Genomic DNA, 21,640 nt, shown 5'->3' on the forward strand with positions numbered 1-21,640 from the left:
GGCCTCCTGAGAGCTAGGCTTAGAATGAGCATCCGGTCACTTCTCTCATATTCCTCTGGTGAAAGCAAATCACAAGTTCAGTTCAGATCTAAGGGGTGGGGGAACAGAGCCCTCCTTCCTTTCCCTTTCTCCCATAATGTTACAAGGAAATGAAGATAGAGATGAAATCATTGCAGTCATTTTTGCAGTTGCAGACAATCAGCAAAATGTATATGGACCAGTGATTTCCTAAGTGTGCTTAGGAAAAGCCCCTTAGGGCTGCGTGGTGAGGTGTGATGGGTGGAGTGGGTAGACAGCCTGGGGAGGATTTATGGGCAGTAAGTTGGACTCTGTCTTTTTTGCGTTTAACGAAGCACCTTTGGTTCCACCTGCTTTGTTTATTTTGAACTGTTCTGCTTTGAACAAAGGTTTCCATACCTAAAGAGTCAGAAATCAAGCGTGCAACAATGAATGCAATAGGAAGGTGGAAAGGTGAGAGCTCCTTGTGAGTAGAAGTTGTGTTTGGGGGAGGGGTTGGTGGAGCAAGTTGTAGAGGGAGCGTTCTGGAAGAGTGTGACTTGAACACAAATGAGAAAGAGGATTCTCTTTGACAGTCAGATCCCTGTGGGTTTCTTTCCACATCCCTTACTCTGCCTGACATTACTGCCTTGAATATACCACGTCCTTTATAAAGTGTTTGATAAAACAGCAAATAGAGGGATGAATAAGCAACAGTATACAGGGATATTACCATATTTTCCTGGAGATTAACTCCAGTGGAGTTAAGCCTACAATTACTTTCCCGAAGAAGCAGTAAGAAAATAGCTAAAATGAATGGTCTCACAGATGTATAGAAAGCTGAAAAGAGGGAAACATAAACAGGGCTATAATATAGTGAGTTTGTCTCCTGTATTTATTTATCTAATCTGTTCTGATCGGAATTATTTTGTGTAATATACACCTAGTAAAACTGCACCTATTGAAAGAAAAAGGGAAGGATTGAAACGCTTAGCAATAGATGGAACATTGTTGTTCACAGAAACACGAAACACCAATCTGGTCTCGGTTTTTCAACCCAGGATTCACATTTTTAAGTATCTTTATTAGTTTACTTTTAGGCTAGGGTAGGCATTGGAAATTACCTAAACACACTTGATTTGACTGACTTTGAAAATGTGTATTGAACCCAAGCTAGCTAATATTTTTCTTTGGTTCTGGTTTCAAATGGGGAAATATGCTTAATTATAGCTTGCATCATCGCTTGGAAATTGTAGCATTTATATGTTGATGTAACTTGCCTGAATGCAAAAAGAGGACTATGTATAGGAAAAGGGACATATGTAAATAGATCCAAAGCATGTTTGGCAAGGCAGGAAAGCCAAAAGGAAAAGAGGAAAATCACATTACCTGCCAAACATTTAGGGGCCACATGCCAAGTGTTACCTCCACTTCCTTCGAATCTGTAGCCCTGTTTGGTCTTCCGCCTCATACATAAAACTCCATTTAAGTTTAGACTCTAAAATTTTAGGGTAGAGGTAGGATAACCTTTGAATGATTTCAGCACAATTATTTCGAACAAGGTGGACTTCAGTGTGTGGCAGCCTCCTCAGCATACATTTTAAATAGGAACTGTACTTATTTAGATTTTAACATTTTGAGATGAATGTGAGTGATTTCTACAGATTTCGACCTCTAGCCCACCTTGTAAATTGTTTTTATTCTAAAATGCAGTCACATCAAAGTAGCCAATTGTATTGGTTACCCACTGCCATATGACACTATAAAATGAATAACCCCAAACTCATTGATTGAAATCAGCGATCATTCATTTCCATGAAAGTTTGTGTTGACCAGTGTCTACTGATTTAGGCTTGGTACTAGCTAGGTGGCTGGTATCCAACTGTCTGTCAGCTCCAGCTGGGCTTGGTTGTGCTAGCTCTGCTTCCTGAATATTTATCCTGGGGCCAAAGATGAAGAGAAATAATACCTGGTGGAAGCTCTTCTCATGGAAAATGACATGGTGCAAAAGAATAAGTGGGAATGCATGAGGTTGCTCAAGGCCTGTGCTCAGAAATGGCATTCTACCCACTCTGCTCACATGTTTTTGGCTGAAGTGGCCAAAGCGTGCAGGCAAGTGCACTTTGATGCCAACCTAAGCCCATCATCACCAATTGACAATCAAGACCAGAATCTTCATGGTGGAAGTGATCATACTTCCTTAAAATCAAGAAAACTATTTTCATAGAGAGTTCTCTGATATATGGTTGGATGGAAAATAGTTTGGATGAGAAAGTAAGAGACTACTTTTTTTTATTAGTTGCGTTTGCATTTTGCACACTGTTTGCACTATTATCTGAGTATGAATTTTAACAGTTGATTTGCAATGAGTAATGTTCAGAATAATTTATGTCAACACAATACTTCATTTACTTTTACACATTTTATTATCCCAGCACTTTGGGAGGCTGAGGCAGGCAGATCACTTGAGGTCAGGAGTTAGAGATCAGTCTGGCCAACATGATGAAACCCCGTCTCTACTAAAATCACAACAATTAGATGAGCATGGTGGTGGGCGCCTGTAATCCCAGCCACTTGGGAGACTGAAGCAGGAGAATCGCTTGAAGTCTGGAGGTGGATGTTGCAGCAAGGCGAGATCGCAAAACAGCACTCCAGGTTGGGAGACAGAGCAAGACCCTGTCTCAAAAAAGAAAAGAAAAGAAAAAAAAAAAGCTAAAAGCAAGTGTTTTATGTTCTTATTTTATTATAACAATCTTTGAATATAAGAAACAAAAAAAAAAGACAACCTTGCCCTTTAAAAGAAAAATAAGCTACTGATTTCCAAATTTAGTTGGTGTTTTAGTTACTAGCATTTGTGCCTCTCTTCTTTGAGGAGGAAATAATTTTACTATTGACTCCAAACCTACTTGGCTTCTTTAACTCTAAGCCCTAGCTGGATGTGCCAGTGGTTTTTTGGAGGTGGAGGTGAATAACAATTCAGTGTTAACAGAGTCACATTATTGAACTTCTCTTTCCCAGATTGATGCTCTGCCAGAAATTGTGGAGGCTGTGGAAGGGAAGGTGGAAGTCTTCCTGGACGGGGGTGTGCGGAAAGGCACTGATGTTCTGAAAGCTCTGGCTCTAGGCGCCAAGGCTGTGTTTGTGGGGAGACCAGTCATTTGGGGCTTAGCTTTCCAGGTAATTGGACAAAGAAATAAATATATAAAACAGACAATTTGACAGTAAAACAAACAAATAAAACAAGTTAGACTGATTTGCACAATAATTTTGTATCTTGGTTAGGGGGAGAAAGGTGTTCGAGATGTCCTTGAGATACTAAAGGAAGAGTTCCGGTTGGCCATGGCTCTGAGTGGTAAGACCCATTCTTCTTTACAACTTTCTTTTCTTTTATGGTCTTTAAGTCAAGGTCCTTGGTGGAGACAAGTGAATTTGAAAGGGAAGAGTGTGAGATCATTTGGGGTATATTAAATTTGATGTTGACCCCATCTTGACAGCTTTGAGAAACTCTACGTGTGCATAGTCTCTAGTAATTACTTAATCTTTATATTTCACAGCTTTATGAGGAATATTTTGGTATGAGTACTTAAAGTTAGATGCAACATCTTATTCTTTCTCATCTCATAATGCATGAACACGTAAATCTACCTGGATAGTCAACACCTCCCTTTGGATAGCTAAGTGACAATCAAAACCCTTACCTGTCCAAATCTAAGCTGCTAACTTGCCACATGAAACCTGTTCCACCTGCAGTTTCTCCATCAGTTCATGTTAATCCAGTAGTTTCACTTGCTCAGTCAAAAATCTTCAGTCGTTCTTGACTCTTCTTTTCTCTCACACCTTCACAGCCATAGGGGCTCTATCTTCGATCTTCAAAATATAATCAGAATCTGACCTCCCTGTCATCTCCACTGCCACTGCCCTGGCTAGAGCCATCATTGTCTCTCTTCCCATGGACATTGTGGGTGAGCGTGTCTGTCCTCACCTCCCTAACCTCTCCCAGTCTATTCTGATTATGGCAGCCAGAATGCTTCTTTTAAAAATTAATTGAGATCATGTTAGTTTTCAGATCAGAAAACCCCCAGTGGCTCTTAGTTTACTCAGAGTAAATGCCAAAGTCCTTGCAGTGGTTTATAAGGCCTCATGTGGTTTGACTCCCGTTATCTTTCTGATCCCAACTTCTACTAGTGTGACCCTTACGTATTGTACCCAGGAGACACATGTCTCCTTGACGTCCCTTGATTGTATCAGATATGTTTCAGTCTTGGGGTATTTGCAATGGTTGTTCCCTCTGCCTAGATGCTCTTCCTCCAGATAGCTTCATGAATAACTTCCTCTCATCTTTCACGCATTCACATAAAGTGTACTTTCTTAAAGGTGCCCATCCTGATTACTGTGTTTAAAATAGCAATTCATCCTCCACCCATCCATTTGACTTCCAGTTTTCTTTTTTAGTTTTCTTTCATCCTTTTTCCACAGCACCAATTGTCTCCTATATATCATTATCATAGAATTTCCTTTTAAAGTTATAGGCATCATATATTGTGTTTCCCCTTTAGAACAAAAGATGCATGTGGCAGGGGGCTTTGTTGTTTTGACTACAGTATTTCAGTTCCTAGAGCAGTGCCTGGCACACAAACAATACTTAATGAGAGAATGAATAAATAAATAAGCGTTAAAATATTACTAGTGACTATTTCTAATTTGACTCAGAAAGAACCAGTAGCTAGAAAGAATAGCTGTGAGTTAATTATCAGCTACCCAATTTTTGAAGGTAAAGAGGGTTTCTTTTCTGCAATCCATGTGATCTGTATTGTTCCCATATATAGAACTCCCCAGATAAATGGTCTACTCACTGCTGTACTCAGACTGCAGACAGAGCCTCAGCGAGGAGAATGCCATTCTGTGAATCCTCACTACGCATTTTAATTTGCTACAGACATATCCTAAAAGAGAGCTTTCAGTCACTGACTCTCTATTAAATGTGGCAGAAAGAATATACTCTTTGTGTTAATAAAAATATGTGCCAGTCATTTTGTGTTAAGGACTGTTTAGGTAATAAAAAATGGTCTCATGCCACATAAGATTTGGCAAGCCTACCTTGAATCATAAACCTTACATTTGTCAAATTTTACATTCCTTGGGAAAACGATTACCTGCCTGATTATTATTGCATTCAGTTCATATTAAACGTATGCATTATTTTTTCAGGGTGCCAGAATGTGAAAGTCATCGACAAGACATTGGTGAGGAAAAATCCTTTGGCCGTTTCCAAGATCTGACAGTGCACAATATTTTCCCATCTGTATTATTTTTTTTTCAGCATGTATTACTTGACAAAGAGACACTGTGCAGAGGGTGACCACAGTCTGTAATTCCCCACTTCAATACAAAGGGTGTCGTTCTTTTCCAACAAAATAGCAATCTCTTTTAGTTCATTGCTTTTGACTTTTCAATGGGTGTCCTAGGAACCTTTTAGAAAGAAATGGACTTTCATCCTGGAAATATATTAACTGTTAAAAAGAAAACATTGAAAATGTGTTTAGTCAACGTCATCCCCTGGCAGGCTAAAGTGCTATAACCTTTAGTAAAATCGGAGGTAGCAAACACTAAGGCGAAAAGATAATGACCTCATTGTTGATTAACCTGCATTGAGTTTAGATGTCTTTAAAACAGAGGTTCTTAAATGGTAAGCTCAGGTTCAAAGCGCTGGAAATGCCTGATTCACAACATTGAGAAGGTAACACTGGATAGAACCGGATTGGGTGGTGGTAATTGGTGATACTTCTTTGAATGAAGATTTACAATCACATCTTTAGTGTCTGAATATATCTGAATATTTTGGGATGTATGTTACTTCTTAATCAGAGACGAATAAAGCATTTTTGGAAAGAAGATATATAGTCCATTTGTAACAATGTGAAATTTTAGTTTTAATTTCTGAACCCTAATTATCCCCTCGTTTCCTTTCTGCATACCTCACTGGTTCTCCTATGCCTCCTACTTCCCTTTCTTTACTCTTTTGATTCTTTACCATTGAAAACCATGGGCTAATGTAGCTTCATCATGTGTGAGGACCATGTCAAATGAAAATGGTCCTTGTGGGCTGCTTGTTCAAAAAGCAAGATGAAACCCTTTTCCTTTCTTCCACAGTTTTTCTCTTAACCTGTCATGGAGTCTTTTGCTATCTCATGTTATGCTTCCTTGGGCATGGGGGTACCCACATGGCAAGAGTAGAGCCTTCTGGGTGCCTTGTAACTTGCCTTGACCTTCCCTGTGCCCATGCCCAGGACCCTGGCAGGGTGCCAGGCAACTATACTGAGCAGAATGCCTGAGCCAGCAACCAGGAACTCACTTAGCAGACGTGGGGAGTTGGCAGGAGCTGGAACAATGTATGATGCAAGGCTCTTAGTGTCCCCAGCACAAGTTCCACTGTCATATCAAGCTTCACTTATAAAACAAAAATTCAATGATAACATTATTAAGTATTTCAAGCCATCAACCACAGAGCATCAAACCCAAGCCCGAGACCCCTTTCTGAGCATGGAGCCCTGTCTACTGCACTAGGAGCACACCCTTGAAGCCCTGATCACGTGACTTTTAGATTCATTCCCAAACCAAGCATTTGACAAATTGGAGGTGAACTAGGTAGCCAAAGTAATTTTAAAGTTGATTTTTCATTATCTCTCTGGTTGATCAACCACTATGAGGTACTGAATGAAACAATTCAGAGAATCACCACCTGAAAACGTGATTATTATATTATGTATTATTATTATTATGCTTTATTATTCTCAGAACTGTTTCTCACTTTCTCCTTCTAAATGCTAGGGCATTCCTCGAAATTAACATGAACACAAAAAGATTTTTCTTCTGAGAATATATACCAGTTTGGTAAAAAAGAATCACTTAAGCTTACAAAAAAGAAAAATTATCCCTTAACTTTTCTCCAAATACACAGAGTAAATATTTCTATCATATCATGTAATTGTTTTATGCTTTTCTAAGTAATACTAATCAGTGAATAAGTATATAGTAAGCGTCTCTGATTTCCTCTACAGATTCAAAATGCCTTCTCTGTTGCCACTGAGTTTCCATTTTGACTATATCACAGTGTATGGTTGTGAGGGCACTTGCTTAAAAGTTGATAACTTCCCAGAAAATAGAGATTGGCAAGTGGTGTTTTATGTAAGGTTTATGCAACCAACAGTGAGAATGGGGATTACTGGTCTTAATTTGTGAGTTTCTCATAACTTTTAAGATTCCCTGAGCCACAATAACTCCTTTAATGTAGATTTTCATTTATGTTTTCAGAGTTGGAACATATCTGAATGCTTTATGTTTGATAATTTTTTCATAATCAAAGATACACAGCTGTTTGCTTCTACTTTTTTAAATGACTGATATGGACCCAATTGTAACAGTAGTGAAATCAAAATGTCTAATGGTTAAAAGAGGAATGCTGTGTGTTGGTTGCACATTCCCTTCCAAGGGTTTTGTAACTTAGGCTTGATAGATAGATTTCTTTGAGGAAGCCAACAAACTCTTCTCTTCCTAGGTTTCTTGAAATATGATGGGGGAAGGGGTAACAGGGCTTCATATGGGCTGCCTCTGCCTTTCTTGTATGTTATTTTGTGTACATAGTGCTCTATAGCAGTTTCTCAAGCTTTAATATTCATCAGAATCACCTGCAGGGCTCCTTAAAACAGATTGCTGGGCCCCACCCCATGGATTCTGTTGCAATCCTCTGAGTGAGCCAGCTATTGACTACAGGCAGAGAGGCCAGGCCTCACCTTAAAAGGCCAGCTGCTCCTTAGCCAACTGATACGTTTTCATTGAATTTCATTTCTTATTGACATATGAAATGCATACAGCAAAGTGTGGAAGGTGCTGAAACCTGAGTGTATCAGTGGCTACACTTTACATTTACACCTATAAGCCTACCTCCCAGATCAAAATATAAAACATCTCCGTCATCTGCAAACATACTCCTTCCACCAGAGATGAACCTATGCTGATTTTCACTGCCATTGATTGGTTTTTCACTAGTTTTCACATAAGAGGAACCATACAGTGTGCACTTCTGTGTGTAGTTTCTTTTGCTTGTGATATGTGAAGTTCATTCATGATGTTGAGTTAGCTCTGGTTATTGCTCTGTAGTAACCCATTGTAGGAATGTGCTACAATTTATCTATCTCTTCTCCTATTGGGTTATTTCCAGTTTTCTGCTGGAAGTTGATTCTAACTGATTTTTGCAAAAATGCAAATTCAGTGTTATTTTATGATTTTTCAAGAAAGCAAGACATTTAGATTTTTATGTAAAAATTTTTAAATGTTGGATGATAGTTAACATTTTGAACACTGAACAGGTCATGTTAAACATGGATGTGGCCCACAAGCCACAAGTCTCAACCCTGAAACATTTTATCCTCATGGATGTTTTCCTCATGGCTGAAATCACTGTTATGCCCTGACACAGAATCCTGGCTGAGACCTGTAGCAGTGATGGGTGCTTATCCACAGATATTGCCAGAATCTCCTTTGTTTAAGCTTATTTATATTCAGCCACCTGGAATAATGTGGGTGTGAAATAAACTTCTCTTTACCAGGCTTGGGGAGCCCCGGTTCCCAGGCCTGTAAGAATGAATTGAATGGTATTGATGCTTCTTAGCGTGATGTTTGCAAACTGCATTTGGGTCATTGCTGTGTTATTCATTTGCTTGTTTATCTTGCCAAAACATTGCCATTTGTGAAACAGCTTTAGAGGGCTGTGGTGGATTAGGAAAGCATGAAAGGAAGTTGTGGCTTGTTCTCAAACAGAGAGAAAAGACTTTTCATTATAAAATTCATAATTTATTTACTGTCTGATGGGCTATGTTGCATGTCAGTTGCATAGCAACAAAATAAAGTTTGTCTGTTTAGGAAAGTCCAAAGATTTCTTGTAACATAAAGACAGAGGATGCTTTCTGAACTTATATTTGCCTCAGCGTGCATTCTGTCACATGCCAATTATAGAACAACATCAGGATGAGAGTTTATTTTAGGTAATGTAAATGTTAGCCCAAATGATAGAAGGCTATTATTATATGTTTATATGATGGGAAATCTCTTCTATTCTAAAATATGCAATTTCCTGTCCTTACCCTAATCAAACTTGAGCAATAGGTGTCTTCCTTCCTTCCTAATGTGGTTGTCCATTGTTGGAGGAAATAAAAAGATACTTTTTTATTTATCTGTTTGCTTCTCCACTGATATTTTTTGAACTTAGATAGTGAGTATAAGTTCAACTGAAAGTTTTCCAGGACCTGCAGCTAAGAATTGTGTTACCATGAATGATGCCAAAAGAAGAGCTGGCAGTCAAGTGAGCAATACGTTTGATTTCGTTTGTTCCTTTGATTCAGCATCACAGGGGAAAAGAGTCTTGCTTGATTTCCCATCTATCTTTTCCGGTTAGATCATCTGTCTTTAACGCTGATTTACCTTCCATTACTGTCAACATCCTGAGTCCGTTTCTAACAGTGGAATCTTCTTATTGATAGTCTTTTACGGTAAGATTCTTTACATTTTATGTTAGAGCTTTCTCACTAAACTTACTCAATGAACATCAAGGCTAACCTGCTCAAAAGCGCTGGATTAGAATCCTAAAGATCTGAGTGATTAGCTATGCGAACCATTATTTAACCGGAGGACCCTCAGATGCTCAGCTGTGAAATGAGGGTGGCAGCATCTGCCTGTCTCTCTGGGTGATTATGAACATAGCACGGTGAAATGTGTGAGAATTTATCATGAACTGTAAATCAACATTCAAAGGAAGATATTATTTTGTAATATTTTAATAATTATTATCAGGAAAGATAATATGACATTCCAATAAGTATTTTATTTTATAGTGTTTATTTAGAAAAAAAGTATTTTTTTTTCTAAAAGTAAAGAGTAAAATAAACATCACCACAGATTTTACCTAGGGATAACTTTTACTGAGATTAGCTGAATTTCACCTCAGACATTGCTGAGTATGTATAATCAGTAGCAGCTGGATAGATAGACGTAGTTTTGATGCCACCTTTGCAAAAACTATAACAATGAGAAAATTCTGACAGTACAAAAGATCTGATCTCAAACTCCATCTTGCCTTTAACCTCCAAAACTGCCTGTGGTCATTCCAGGGCTTGGGCCAAGCTAACATTGGGAGATATTTAGCTTATAGTTTAAATGGTGCTATCCCTTCTTGAAAACTAAACAGCCCTTGTAAAGCTAATGAGGGATCGCCAGGTTAGGAGGATGAGAGGAGTCTGCATTCTGTTACGATGTAGGCCTAAAGAATGATCAGCCTTTATTCTGGGGTCACACAATTTGCAGCATCCCGAATTACTCCTGCAGATAACATCACCAGTGTATACCCTAAGATTGACCTTTTGAGATGTCTTTTCAGGCTTTGGCATTTCTGAGGACTGGGCGGCCACCGATCTGTGACTCTTGACTCAGCTGGTCCTGTGGCCCCCGCCCAGAAGCAGACTCAGTGCACAAGGACCATTTTTCACACTCCTGTGATTGCATCGCCAAGCAGTCAGCAGCACCCATTCTGTAGCCTGACAAACTATCCTTGAAATATCCTAAACTCTGAAATTTTCAAGGAAGTTGATTCGAGTAATAATAAAGCTCCAGTCTCCTGTTTAGATAGCTCTACATGTATTAAACTCTTTCTGTATTACAAATTTGTGTCTTGAAAATTTGGCTCTATCTGTGCAGTGGGCAAAATGAACACGTTGGATAGTTACAGCTTCACTAAAATAGGATTATACAATAAATGTTACGTTTAAGTAAAATATTCAATTTATTTTTACTTTCAATTTGTAGAAGGAAAAGTAAAGTTGGAAACATTTAAAATTAAGATTTTTTTTTTAAAAAGAGATATTATAGCTTAAGAATCCCTGCACAATGTATTTGGAAAATTACAAAAACTTAAAAGATTGAAGTAATTTTTGATTTGTTGCATACATGTTTTAATTTTAGCATCAGTTAACTCATTGCTATAAAAAATGAAGTAATGAGTCTCTTACATCTACTGTCCTTTTTTTCCTCTCCTCTTCCCGTTTAGTTAACGTATATATATATTTTTAATTTATATATATATATATACATATATATATATATATATATATATATATATAATGTTTTTCTTTTTCTTTTTTTGAGATGAAGTCTCACTCTGTTGTCCAGGCTGGCATACAGTGGCGTGATCTCAGCTCACTGTAACTTCTGTGTCCCAAGTTCAAGGGATTCTCCTGCCTCAGCCTCCTGAGTAGCTGAGATTACAGGCATGCAGCATTATGCCTGACTAATTTTTGTATTTTTAGTAGAGATGGGGTTTCCCCATATTGGCCAGGCTGGTCTTGAACTCCTAACCTCGGGTGATGCACCCACCTTGGCCTCCCAAAGTGCTGGAATTACAGGCGTGAGCCACTGCACCCGGCAGTTAATATATTATTTTTATATTATCAAAATATAAATCATTGTATTCTCTATCATTGATTTCCAAAATTGTTTAATATTGGTTTTCATTTAAATGGTTTCGGCACTTATCATTCTCATACCTTCTCCAGGCTCTGGTTCTAAACTTTGATTCACCTCCTGGTTCCCTAGATTTCATTGGTCAACTGTAATTTCAAAAATAGTTGTAATCCTTAAGTTTGTGCATGTTTAAATATCTACTTAATACTTTGGTATTTGAATGACACCGTTGATGGGTATACTATTTTGGGGTCACATTTTCTGTTTGTAGACATTTTAGATTGCTTTCTGGCACTGAATTTTATGTTAAGAAATCAAAACTGGCCTATTTTTCTGCTGTTGATGTTTTAACTTAATCTCCCCCCATCCAGTTCCCAAACCCAATGTCAAAAAAATTATTTATCTTTGATATCAATAACTTAAGCTAAGGTAAAACTAAATGTCACATTGCTTACAGTTGTAAATCAGAGCTATGCCTAGCCCACTGTATTTTATTTTAAATTTGAATATACAAAAAACAATCAGCATGTCTCATCTCAATTATTAACATTCATTTTTACAACACTGTTCTCTATTTTTCTGTGTTATTCTTACCAACCATGTTATAACTACATTAATAACAATGGTTATTATATATTATTGAACATTTGTTCCATGACAACAAACTTCCTTAGAGATTTTTGTAATCCAGACCAGTGCTGTCTGGTGAACATGCTGTGATGATGAAAATGTTACCTGCACCTCCAATATAGTAGCCATCAGCCACTTGTGGTTCTTGGGTGCTTGAAATGTGCCAAGTATCAAATGCTTCATTTTATTTAATTTTAATTAAATTTAATTAGTCACATGTGCCTAGTGGGTGTGTATTGAATAGCACAGATCTACATGTTAAGAATAAACTTAGGCATTGGGGAAACTTAACCTAATAGACTCAAAACTATTTGAAGTTGACCAACTTTGCTACATGATTATCCTGGGGATGTTATAGAAATTCTTTTGATGTAGGTTTCCAATTAAAAAAATAAAATAAATTTTATAGTGCCTCTTACCCATATGGGAGACATATAAATTGCAATGATAAGTGTAATACAATTTATAAGTTATTCTATATAGCATGTATATCAATTGCATTAACAAATGTAATAAAATTTTAAAATTATTTGGAAGGAAAATACTATATTGATCTAAAGCAGCTTTGTGAAATTATTTTGGTTTTGCTTTTCTTATTAATCTTTTCATTTATGGTTTCAGTTTACCCTTATCTTTTTGGTAAGTATAACCTGGAAAAATGCAGCAAGTTTTTCTAAAGTTTAGAATTCATGGTGCAGCCCAGCCATTGAGTGTACATATAATCTTGAGAAACTAATCTTGAATGCTAGATTTCATCCTTTAGGTGGAATAGTACTATATTTAATCAATAGGTTGTAATGACAAATAGTGATATGGTTTCAAACAGTAAAAATAGTCCATATGTAGTCTATTATGAAAAGAACAGTAATAAGAATATTTGGCTTGTAACATAATGATTTATATCCTGGAAATCTGGAAAGTAGGAACAAAGCTTTTAGATATAATGAAATATTTCCAGCAGAGTGAATGAAACCCTCCCTGTATCCTAAACAGCAAACTGGCACCAATAAGAAGTCTTTCTCAAGAAATGTTGGCATCTCCTTGACATAAGAGCACAGGTTTCTTTATCATATGAACAAGTAGCATTGCCCAAGACAAGAACATATTTTCGCTATGATTTTTCTTTATTTTTTGATATTATGTTATTTAGTTTTATTATTAATGTGCCAACCACTCAGTTTAAAAAAAAAAAAACTCTGAATAATAGTAGACAATAGCTATTCCATATACACAAATATAGTTTTGGTTTGAATTTTATTTTATTTTTTAATCCCCTCAAGGATTTATCCTTTGTGTTGCAAACAATCCAATTATACTCTTTTAGTTTAGGGAGATTGGACAGGGAAACTCCCCCTTGTAATACCTTGTAATCTTTTAAAATGTGCAGTTATTATTGACTATAGTCGTCCTATTGTGCTATCAAATACTAGGTCTTCTTCATTGTTTCTACTCTTTTGGTGCCCATTAAGCATATCCACCTTCCTTTGCATCCCCTACAACCCCTCCCAGCCTCTGGTAACCATTGTTCTATTCTCTAAGTCCATGAGTTCAATTGTTTTGATTTTTAGATCCCACAAATAAGTGAGAACATGCGATGTTCATCATTCTGTGCCTGGCTGTTTCACTTAACATAATGATCTTCCAGTTCTATTCATGTTGTTGCAAATGACAAGATTGCATTTTTTTATGGCTGCTTAGTACTCCATTGTGTACATGTACCACATTTTCTTTATTCATTCATCTGTTGATAGACACTTTCGTTGCTTCCAAATATTGGCTATTGTGAACAGTGTGGCAGCAAACATGGGAGTGCAGCTAGCTCTTTGATATACTGGTTTCATTTCTTTTGATTACATACCTGTATTAGTACACTTTCACACTGCTGATAAAGACATACCTAAGACTGGGCAATTTACAAAAGAGAGAGGTTTAATTGGGCTTAATAGTTCCATGTGGCTGGGGAGCCTCACAATCATGGTGGAAGGCAAGGAGGAGCAAGTCAAATCTTACATGGATGGCAGCAGGCAAAGAGGGAGATTGGGCAGAGAAACACCCCCTTATAATTCTGTCAGATCTTGTGAGACTTATTCACTATCATGAGAACAGCATGGGAAAGACCTGCCCCCATTAATTCAATTACCTCCCACTGGGTCCCTTCCACAATACATGGGAATTTAAGATGAGATTTGGGTGGGAACACAGTCAAACCATATCAATACCCAACAGAGGGATTGGTTTGAATATTGTTTGATACTATAACTATACTGTATAGTTGAAATACTAAAGAGCAATATCTCTCAACTTTTTTTTTTGGAGAATTTCTGAGTAATAGTAATTTTATATAATATATGTCATGATGTGAACATTCCTGTTTTACACAGTAATATTTTGGTTTTAATACACCACAAAAGTAGTCAGGAAGAAACTCTTTTTAAAACTTCTTCAATTATTTGACTGACTAAAGCTAGCACTCACTGTTTCCAAGATTCTCAGCCACATATATGACAAAATAAATAAAAAACTAAAAAAGCACCACCACCACCAACTAGACAAAACTACAAAAAAATACTGGAAGATTCAGGCATTAGTAAAATGTTAATCTATCAAAAAATTAGTTTACGCAATTATTATAAATTCATCATTATAAGCAGGGCAGTGTATAAGAAAGCCAGAATCCACAACTTGAAAAGGTCATCACTGAAGCAACTGTTTTGTCTACATAACTGCATAAACAATTTGCCTACTTTCCATTAAGTTGACCAGATGCTTTGTTGTCATGTAAACACAATCTAAATGAAATCCACAGATTTTCCCCCAAAATCTTATTTTAGCTAAATTTTTCTTGGCTAATCTTATTCCAGGTCTGTTAACAATTTAACCAGAATTATTTGATTGGCTTTGAACTCTTTTGCCGTCTCTTGTTCATCCTTTATTGGGCAGGCAAGTGATGGGGAAAATGATGCAAGTGCAAGCAAATAAACTATAAGAAAGTCTTTGGAAAGAACACTCCCCACAGTTTTGGGCCTTTCTCTGGAAGGGAGTGGTTAAAAGGACACAGGACGTTAATGTCCAAACTACCTCCCCATTGGAGATGTCTTTCTTCCAGAAGTTCAGGAAATGAGAATCTCTCCCTCCTCTACTAAACATCCTCTTTGTTAACACTCCTACTTCCAAAGTTCTTCAAGGCTTCAGATTAATAAAATAACAACATATATTTTAAATGTTAAAGTTATGTATGATGAATCAATTACAGCTATTCAGTCTCTAGTTGTTTTCATAAATATTTACATTCCTGTTGCTTATTCAAACCTTCCTGACAATGAAGGTTTACATGATCCTCTAATGTCTTTCACCTTGCCCAATAGAGGTGAAATGAGAGATGATACAGCTGCAACAACAATAACAACAAAATAAGACTCACATCCTGCAAGAATCTAACTCCTCTCTTATCAATTACAATTTATTGTATGAGCCTCTGACACTTCTGTCTTTTTGACTCTTGTACAGGAATAAAGCAAAGTCAGGTATTCTTAGTAGTCTATCCAATATAAAGGCCAACATTATTTCCCAGACTAGATTCATTTGAAACCCAGAAATATGGGCTGCCGTCAGAAAATGTTCATAATTAGAATTTGTCTGCATTGTTAAAGCATTTTACTAAAATCAGTAATTATGCCTGTCATCTGCTATCATGTGATAGGATGTCAATTACTAAAGCAATATACTGTTTTTAAAAAACTTTCAGGCAGTTTCATATAGAGGATGAGAAGAAAGTTTGCAGGGTGGAAGGTTTTTGGACACAAATTGTAATTTTCTACATGTTGTGCAGATGCCATTAGATATATCTCTGATCACTGAGGTCATTCCATGGTGAGTACTGGGGTAAGAGCTGCCATCCACGTCTTTGGGCTCCTGACAAAGAGCCCTTTCTGTCAGGCCTCATTTGCTTTCTGCTCTGAACTTTGGTAATAGAAATACAGCGTCCAGAACAATGGAAAGAGTGCCCTTCAACGGTGGTCTGTCAACTCATGTAGCATTGCCTCCAGTTGTGACCACACTGAATGCTTTCAGGGGTGAGAAAGCACATGGGAAAGATGCCTGGATATCAAGTCATGCTTATAGACTGCACCATGGTCTTGGGGATGACATGTGATGATCTTTACTTTCTTACATGCTGTTAAATAGACATATGGGTAAACTTAATGTTGTCCTAAGAATGGAAGAAGCATCAATATGGAAAATTATGAGAATAATCGTACTAGAAACTAGACTGTCATTTTCATAGGACAAAATGTGTCTTTTTTGCTGTCTTACCAACACCTTGCATGTAAAATTATAAGTATTCAATAAATATTTCTTAACTAATAAATATTTGTCATGGATATTATTTATTTTAAAGACCTAACTCTAACATTCTATGCCTAGATTCAAATATAGCAAAGACTTTAAAGTATGCCATCAAGAAAATGTAAAATCACAAGATTTAATGGAAAATTTTAAGAACACAGATTTTAAATGAATTTTTTATAATCGTAAACTGCTATTGTAAAATATGCTTAATTTTTATAACAGAAATAAACAGGGAATATTATAATATGAAAGTATGATTTTTCTCAAGTACAGATTTCAGCATTTAAACATTTATTTGATTCTATTCTCATAGCAAATAAGTATCAAATTGAGATTAATAAATAATTAAAATGTCACAAAGTCATAGAATTTCAAAGTTACTTAAAATATGTCAGATCATATGGCTAGAAGTTATATATGTGTATTCCGCGGACCAGTCTTATGATCCAGTCTTTGAAAAAAGAATTCTGTGGACACATCAGTTGGATGAAGGTGTGTGATGCATCTCAATTGCACAAGTTAGTATGTAAAATGTGGCGAGTAATTAATACATCTTTAGTGTTTGTGAGAAAGTTAATTTTTATCTAAGCATCCTAAACAATGTTCAGCTGAAATTTCATAACTCATGATCTTGTGTTGGAAAGAACAAAATGCAACTTGAACCAGGTGGAGGAAAAGAAGGAGTGTTTAGTATCTCAATCACAGAAAGTGTTGAACCACGAAGCCACAGTAAAAGTGTGGATGCAATTGGGCCCAAGGAAGTTTAGGACCATAAGTTTGAAAGCAACAGGACTATTTTTGTTTTATTTTTTCCATGTGTGTTTCCCCAGAATGTAGGCTTTACACTCTTCCACTCTAGGTTGGCAACCTCCTCTTAGTGAGGCACATGGCCGTCTGCAGCTCCCCAGATTTATATCTCTTCTGCCACCGGAAGAATTCACTCTCTTGTTCCAGCTAAAGTTCAATATTATCTGAGAGCAGAATGCTAACTGAGTCTCTTGACCAATCAAATTTGGTCAGAAAGAAAGGATGTTATATGAATTGGGGGCTACCATGCGTTCTAAGTGTTGTAATGTGGAGAGGAGGGATGAGAAGGAGTACCGTTGTTCCCAGAGTAGGAAAGTTTTATTGGAAACGAAACAATAGGTGTTTCCAACAGAAACAACAGAAGTTTTTTAGTATATAAAATTTTGGACTTTGGCAATATTTTGGACATACTTGCACTAAAATATTACCTCTTTTTGGCCAGGCACGGTGGCTCATGCTTGTAACTCCAGCACTCTGGGAGGCCAAGGCAGGTGGATCACCAGGTCAGGAGATCGAGACCATCCTGGCCAACATGGTGAAACCGTCTCTACTAAGTCCAAAATTAGCCAGGCATGGTGGCGTGTGCCTGTAGTCCCAGCTACTCAGGAGGCTGAGGCAGGAGAATTGCTTGAACCCGGGAGGCAGAGGTTGCAGTGAGCTGAGACAGTGCTACTGCACTCCAGCCCGGGTGACAGAGTGAGACTATGTCTCAGAAACAACAACAACAAAATTATCTCTTTTTCTGGAATTCGAATGTGCTTGGCACCCTGTATATTTTGTCTTATGTATTGGTAAACCAAACAGCCTTATCTGTGGGCCTCCTTACAAATCAACTAATGTTTTCTGACCATATTTTTATTAAAAAAGGGACTGAGGAATCATTAGTTCTTTGATCTTAATCGTATAACACCTGATGGCTACAGCATCACATTGCAACTGGGATGTTGCATGCTTTGGGAGAAGTTGCCTGGAGACCCACTATGAGTAGTGTCTTATTTTGTTTGCTTACCCACCTATCAGTGATCCAGAACCATAATGTCAGTTTAAGACCAAGAATATTTGATGGGAGTTTAACATGTTATTCCAAAGTTAATGTGTTTATTCTTGGAAATTTAACTTCTTGGTTACTTTATTATTGAAGTGCATAAATTAATCATGTAAACTTAAAGTTGAGTCTTGTGGTTTGAAAAGACACTCTGCACAGTAGGGTATCTTAAGTCTTATAGTAAGAAAATCTGATTTGTTAAACCAGGGATTTCCTGTTAGTCCTTTGTGAATGTGTACAATTAATATGGGAAACAACTAGAGTTCTGTGGAATGCTATGTGAGAAATGTTAAAAATCCAGCCCCTTCATCTGTAGTTTGGGGAACTTATCAGAAATATTATGACTTACCCAAGGCCAGTCAACTAATGATCACAGAGCTGGAGATAATTGATAAAGTTTTAATAACAAAATTCATCAAGGATTAATGGTAAGAAAAAGAAGCGTTTATTTATGCAAATTCCTGTTCGAATTCTCTTAATCAGTTTAAATTGACTGTATACTTCAGGCAATTATTACTTCAAAAAATTATCAACTTTGAAGTGGTACAGTTTTGTTTTCCACATTACAATGCAGAAGGAACTATATGAGGCAAGAAAGGTACAGTGGGGCACTTCAAGATCAACAAACAGTAAAAGGAATTAACCACAGAAGAGTTGTAAATCCTTAAGTATCATGGAACCCTGAAATCCAAATCCAATGTGTGAAAGTGGCTGTTCTACAAAGGTGCCCTTCTCTAACAGGTGTAAACACTGACCTCATGGAAGTGATTGGAGGCCCTTTTGTAACTTGCAAATCATGTTGATTCTATCAGGAACTGAGCATACTTCAGTATAGAGAGCCAACACTGGATACCTTGAATCCACCGGGTAGTCTCTTCGAAGCAATGGAAATAAATAATCTAATTTTCTTGAGTTAATGTCAGCTCTTCGTATAGACAGAACACACAGTTTTCTTATGTGATATGCTATGTGATATGCTTATTTATTTATTTATTTATTTATTTTTTGAGACCAAGTCTCACTCTTGTCCCTGACTGGAGTGCAATGGTATGATCTCAGCTCACTGCAACCTCTGTCTTCTGGGTTCAAGTGATTCTCCTGCCTCAGCCTCCTGAGTAGCTGGGATTACAGGCACCTGCCACCATGCCCAGCTAATTTTAGTATTTTTAGTAGAGCTAGAGTTTCACTATGTTGGCCAGGCTGGTTTTGAACTCCTGATCTCAGGTGATCCACCCACCTCAGCCTCCCAAAGTGCTGGGATTACAGGCGTGAGCCAACATGCCCGGCTGTGATATTCTTTTGAAATCACTAAAATCATTGAGAAGACAGGAGGAAAATAACATTTCCCAGACAATCTCAGGAAGCTGTAGGCTAAGTAAAGCATGTTGACGAAAACTTGGTATAGCTGTGATCAGGCAGCCAAATAGGGTGTTATTAAATCTCCTCATAGGAAAGCAACTTATTATCTAGATAGCAAAAGTGGAAACTGAAGATAAAAGTAGAGAGAATCAGCTAGAAGGTTCCACATTTAGGGTGGTCATATGTTACACTGTGTTCATAACAATCTTGGTTTTATACTCATTCTCCCAGTATAATTAATAATACCTTGTTTACTGTCAAAATCCCTCAATTTAGGTTAAAAATTACATAGGCCACATTGATGAACTGTCCTTGTGATATGCATTAAATGATCAGATTATGGGTATCCAGTGGTCTCTGGTCTTATTGAATACTCTAGCTGTGTACTTGAACAGAGGAGGTATTCACAGGGGAAAATGCAGTATTTCTAGAGAAGGCAGAGGGATGAAAGAAAAAGTGTAACTCAGGTGGTGGGCTTTAACATGGAATTATTCCTTTCAAAACAAAGAAAAATCACCAAATGAGAGATGCGTTTTACTTGTGTCCAAGATCAAAACATAGAATCACTTGTATATGAGATTTTATGGGCCACTTTTGAACCAAGTGACTTTATTCTCTGATAACATAAGTGTAATGAGTATCAAATTGGAATGCCTTTTGATGTTGTGTTATGACGTGATTTGCAAAATGAGTTTCATAGAGAAAGATGGATAACTAATTCTGCTCTCTGCTACTTCTAGCTCAAAATACTCAGTTCTGGACAAGGAATAGAGGGAGAGGAAATGTCTTCCTGCCTGTGCTAACTCAGCAAGCCTCCCGAATGTCTCTGGGCATGCATGACAATCCATCACTCCTGTATGCTGTCTAGTTTTTCCTGCAGAAGGTCATTGCCTTTAACACTGTCCCATAGCTCTTCATCAGGCCTTATTCTGGTGAGGGCTGGAGCCAAGGAGAACACAGTTGCACACTAGCCTCTGGCTTCCACTCTGGCCCTGGCAGGGCTACTCCAGAACAGAGAAAGAGACAGAAACCAAGCCATGAGCATTTGTTCCAGTCAGCTTTCTTGCCAGTCTGGGATCTGGTCCTTACTTGAACACCTGAGGCCCTTCATCTCTTTTGTTTGGTGGTTTAGACAATGATTTCCACTGACAGGTATAGTAATATGGCTAACCCCAGGAAAAATACAGAACAATGACTATAAGAGACCCATATCTATAATAGTGAATTAAAATTCAAAAATAGAGAATATTCCTAACAATTTTTCACAAGTATGATGTTGTAGTTAGTGACACTTCTTAAAAATAATCCTCCAACCTTAAAATTGTCCAATAAACCCATCAGGTAGGTAACATTTCTAAAGAGACAAGGAGAGACCAAATATTGAGCTTTGAATAAAACATATTGATGAGCAAAGTCAAATGGGGAATATTGAACATTGACACATATATTCTGTATCTATAAAAACATGTCTTGTTGTTTATGTTCATTAATCACTGGTGATCGATTGATTAGCTGATGTGCTGTTGACTTTTTTTTTGCTGTTCCATTTTTTATTTCACAATTATACATTAAAAATATTATTTAAAAGTCATTTTCTATTAGAATCACAAACTTATTTCTTGTATCAAAATTGTATCACAATCCTGGTTACTTTTGGGTTCACCAATCAGTCCAGCAGTCATCTGTAGAAATGAATACTTGAGAGGGGGGTGTAATACTATTTGAATCAATTGGTTCCATAATTGCATTCTCACTGTTACTCATCATTTGTTGCCTCTTGGCACAGTGCAATTTTCAGAAGTGTTTTAGACAATGTTTTTACCATGACTTTCAAATATGCCTCCTCTTTCTGAAGGTGGTTCTTCAGATCTCTGTGTTACAGGGACCAGATCCAGGAAGATCGAAGACATATGGTTATGCTAAGCCCAGAACAGGTTTTGTTTG

At 37.2% G+C, this 21,640-nt stretch overlaps 1 protein-coding gene across 3 annotated transcripts in view; it reads left to right on the forward strand.

The window, feature by feature from the left end:
• HAO1 (hydroxyacid oxidase 1) overlaps window positions 1-5,889 on the forward strand; it is a 51,321-nt gene extending 45,432 nt beyond the window's left edge. For all 3 annotated transcript variants that reach the window (XM_037736904.1, XM_017523972.2, XM_037736903.1), the window contains exons 6-8: window positions 3,016-3,174; window positions 3,280-3,349; window positions 5,206-5,889. In XM_037736904.1, coding sequence (XP_037592832.1) covers window positions 3,016-3,174; window positions 3,280-3,349; window positions 5,206-5,276 — 300 coding nt within the window. In that variant the 3' untranslated portion in view covers window positions 5,277-5,889. The remainder of the gene's footprint in view (window positions 1-3,015; window positions 3,175-3,279; window positions 3,350-5,205) is intronic.
• Window positions 5,890-21,640: the final 15,751 nt, after the last annotated feature.

The sequence above is a fragment of the Cebus imitator genome, unplaced genomic scaffold (assembly GCF_001604975.1).
Source record: "Cebus imitator isolate Cc_AM_T3 unplaced genomic scaffold, Cebus_imitator-1.0 Scaffold31, whole genome shotgun sequence".
Lineage (NCBI taxonomy): Eukaryota > Metazoa > Chordata > Mammalia > Primates > Cebidae > Cebus > Cebus imitator.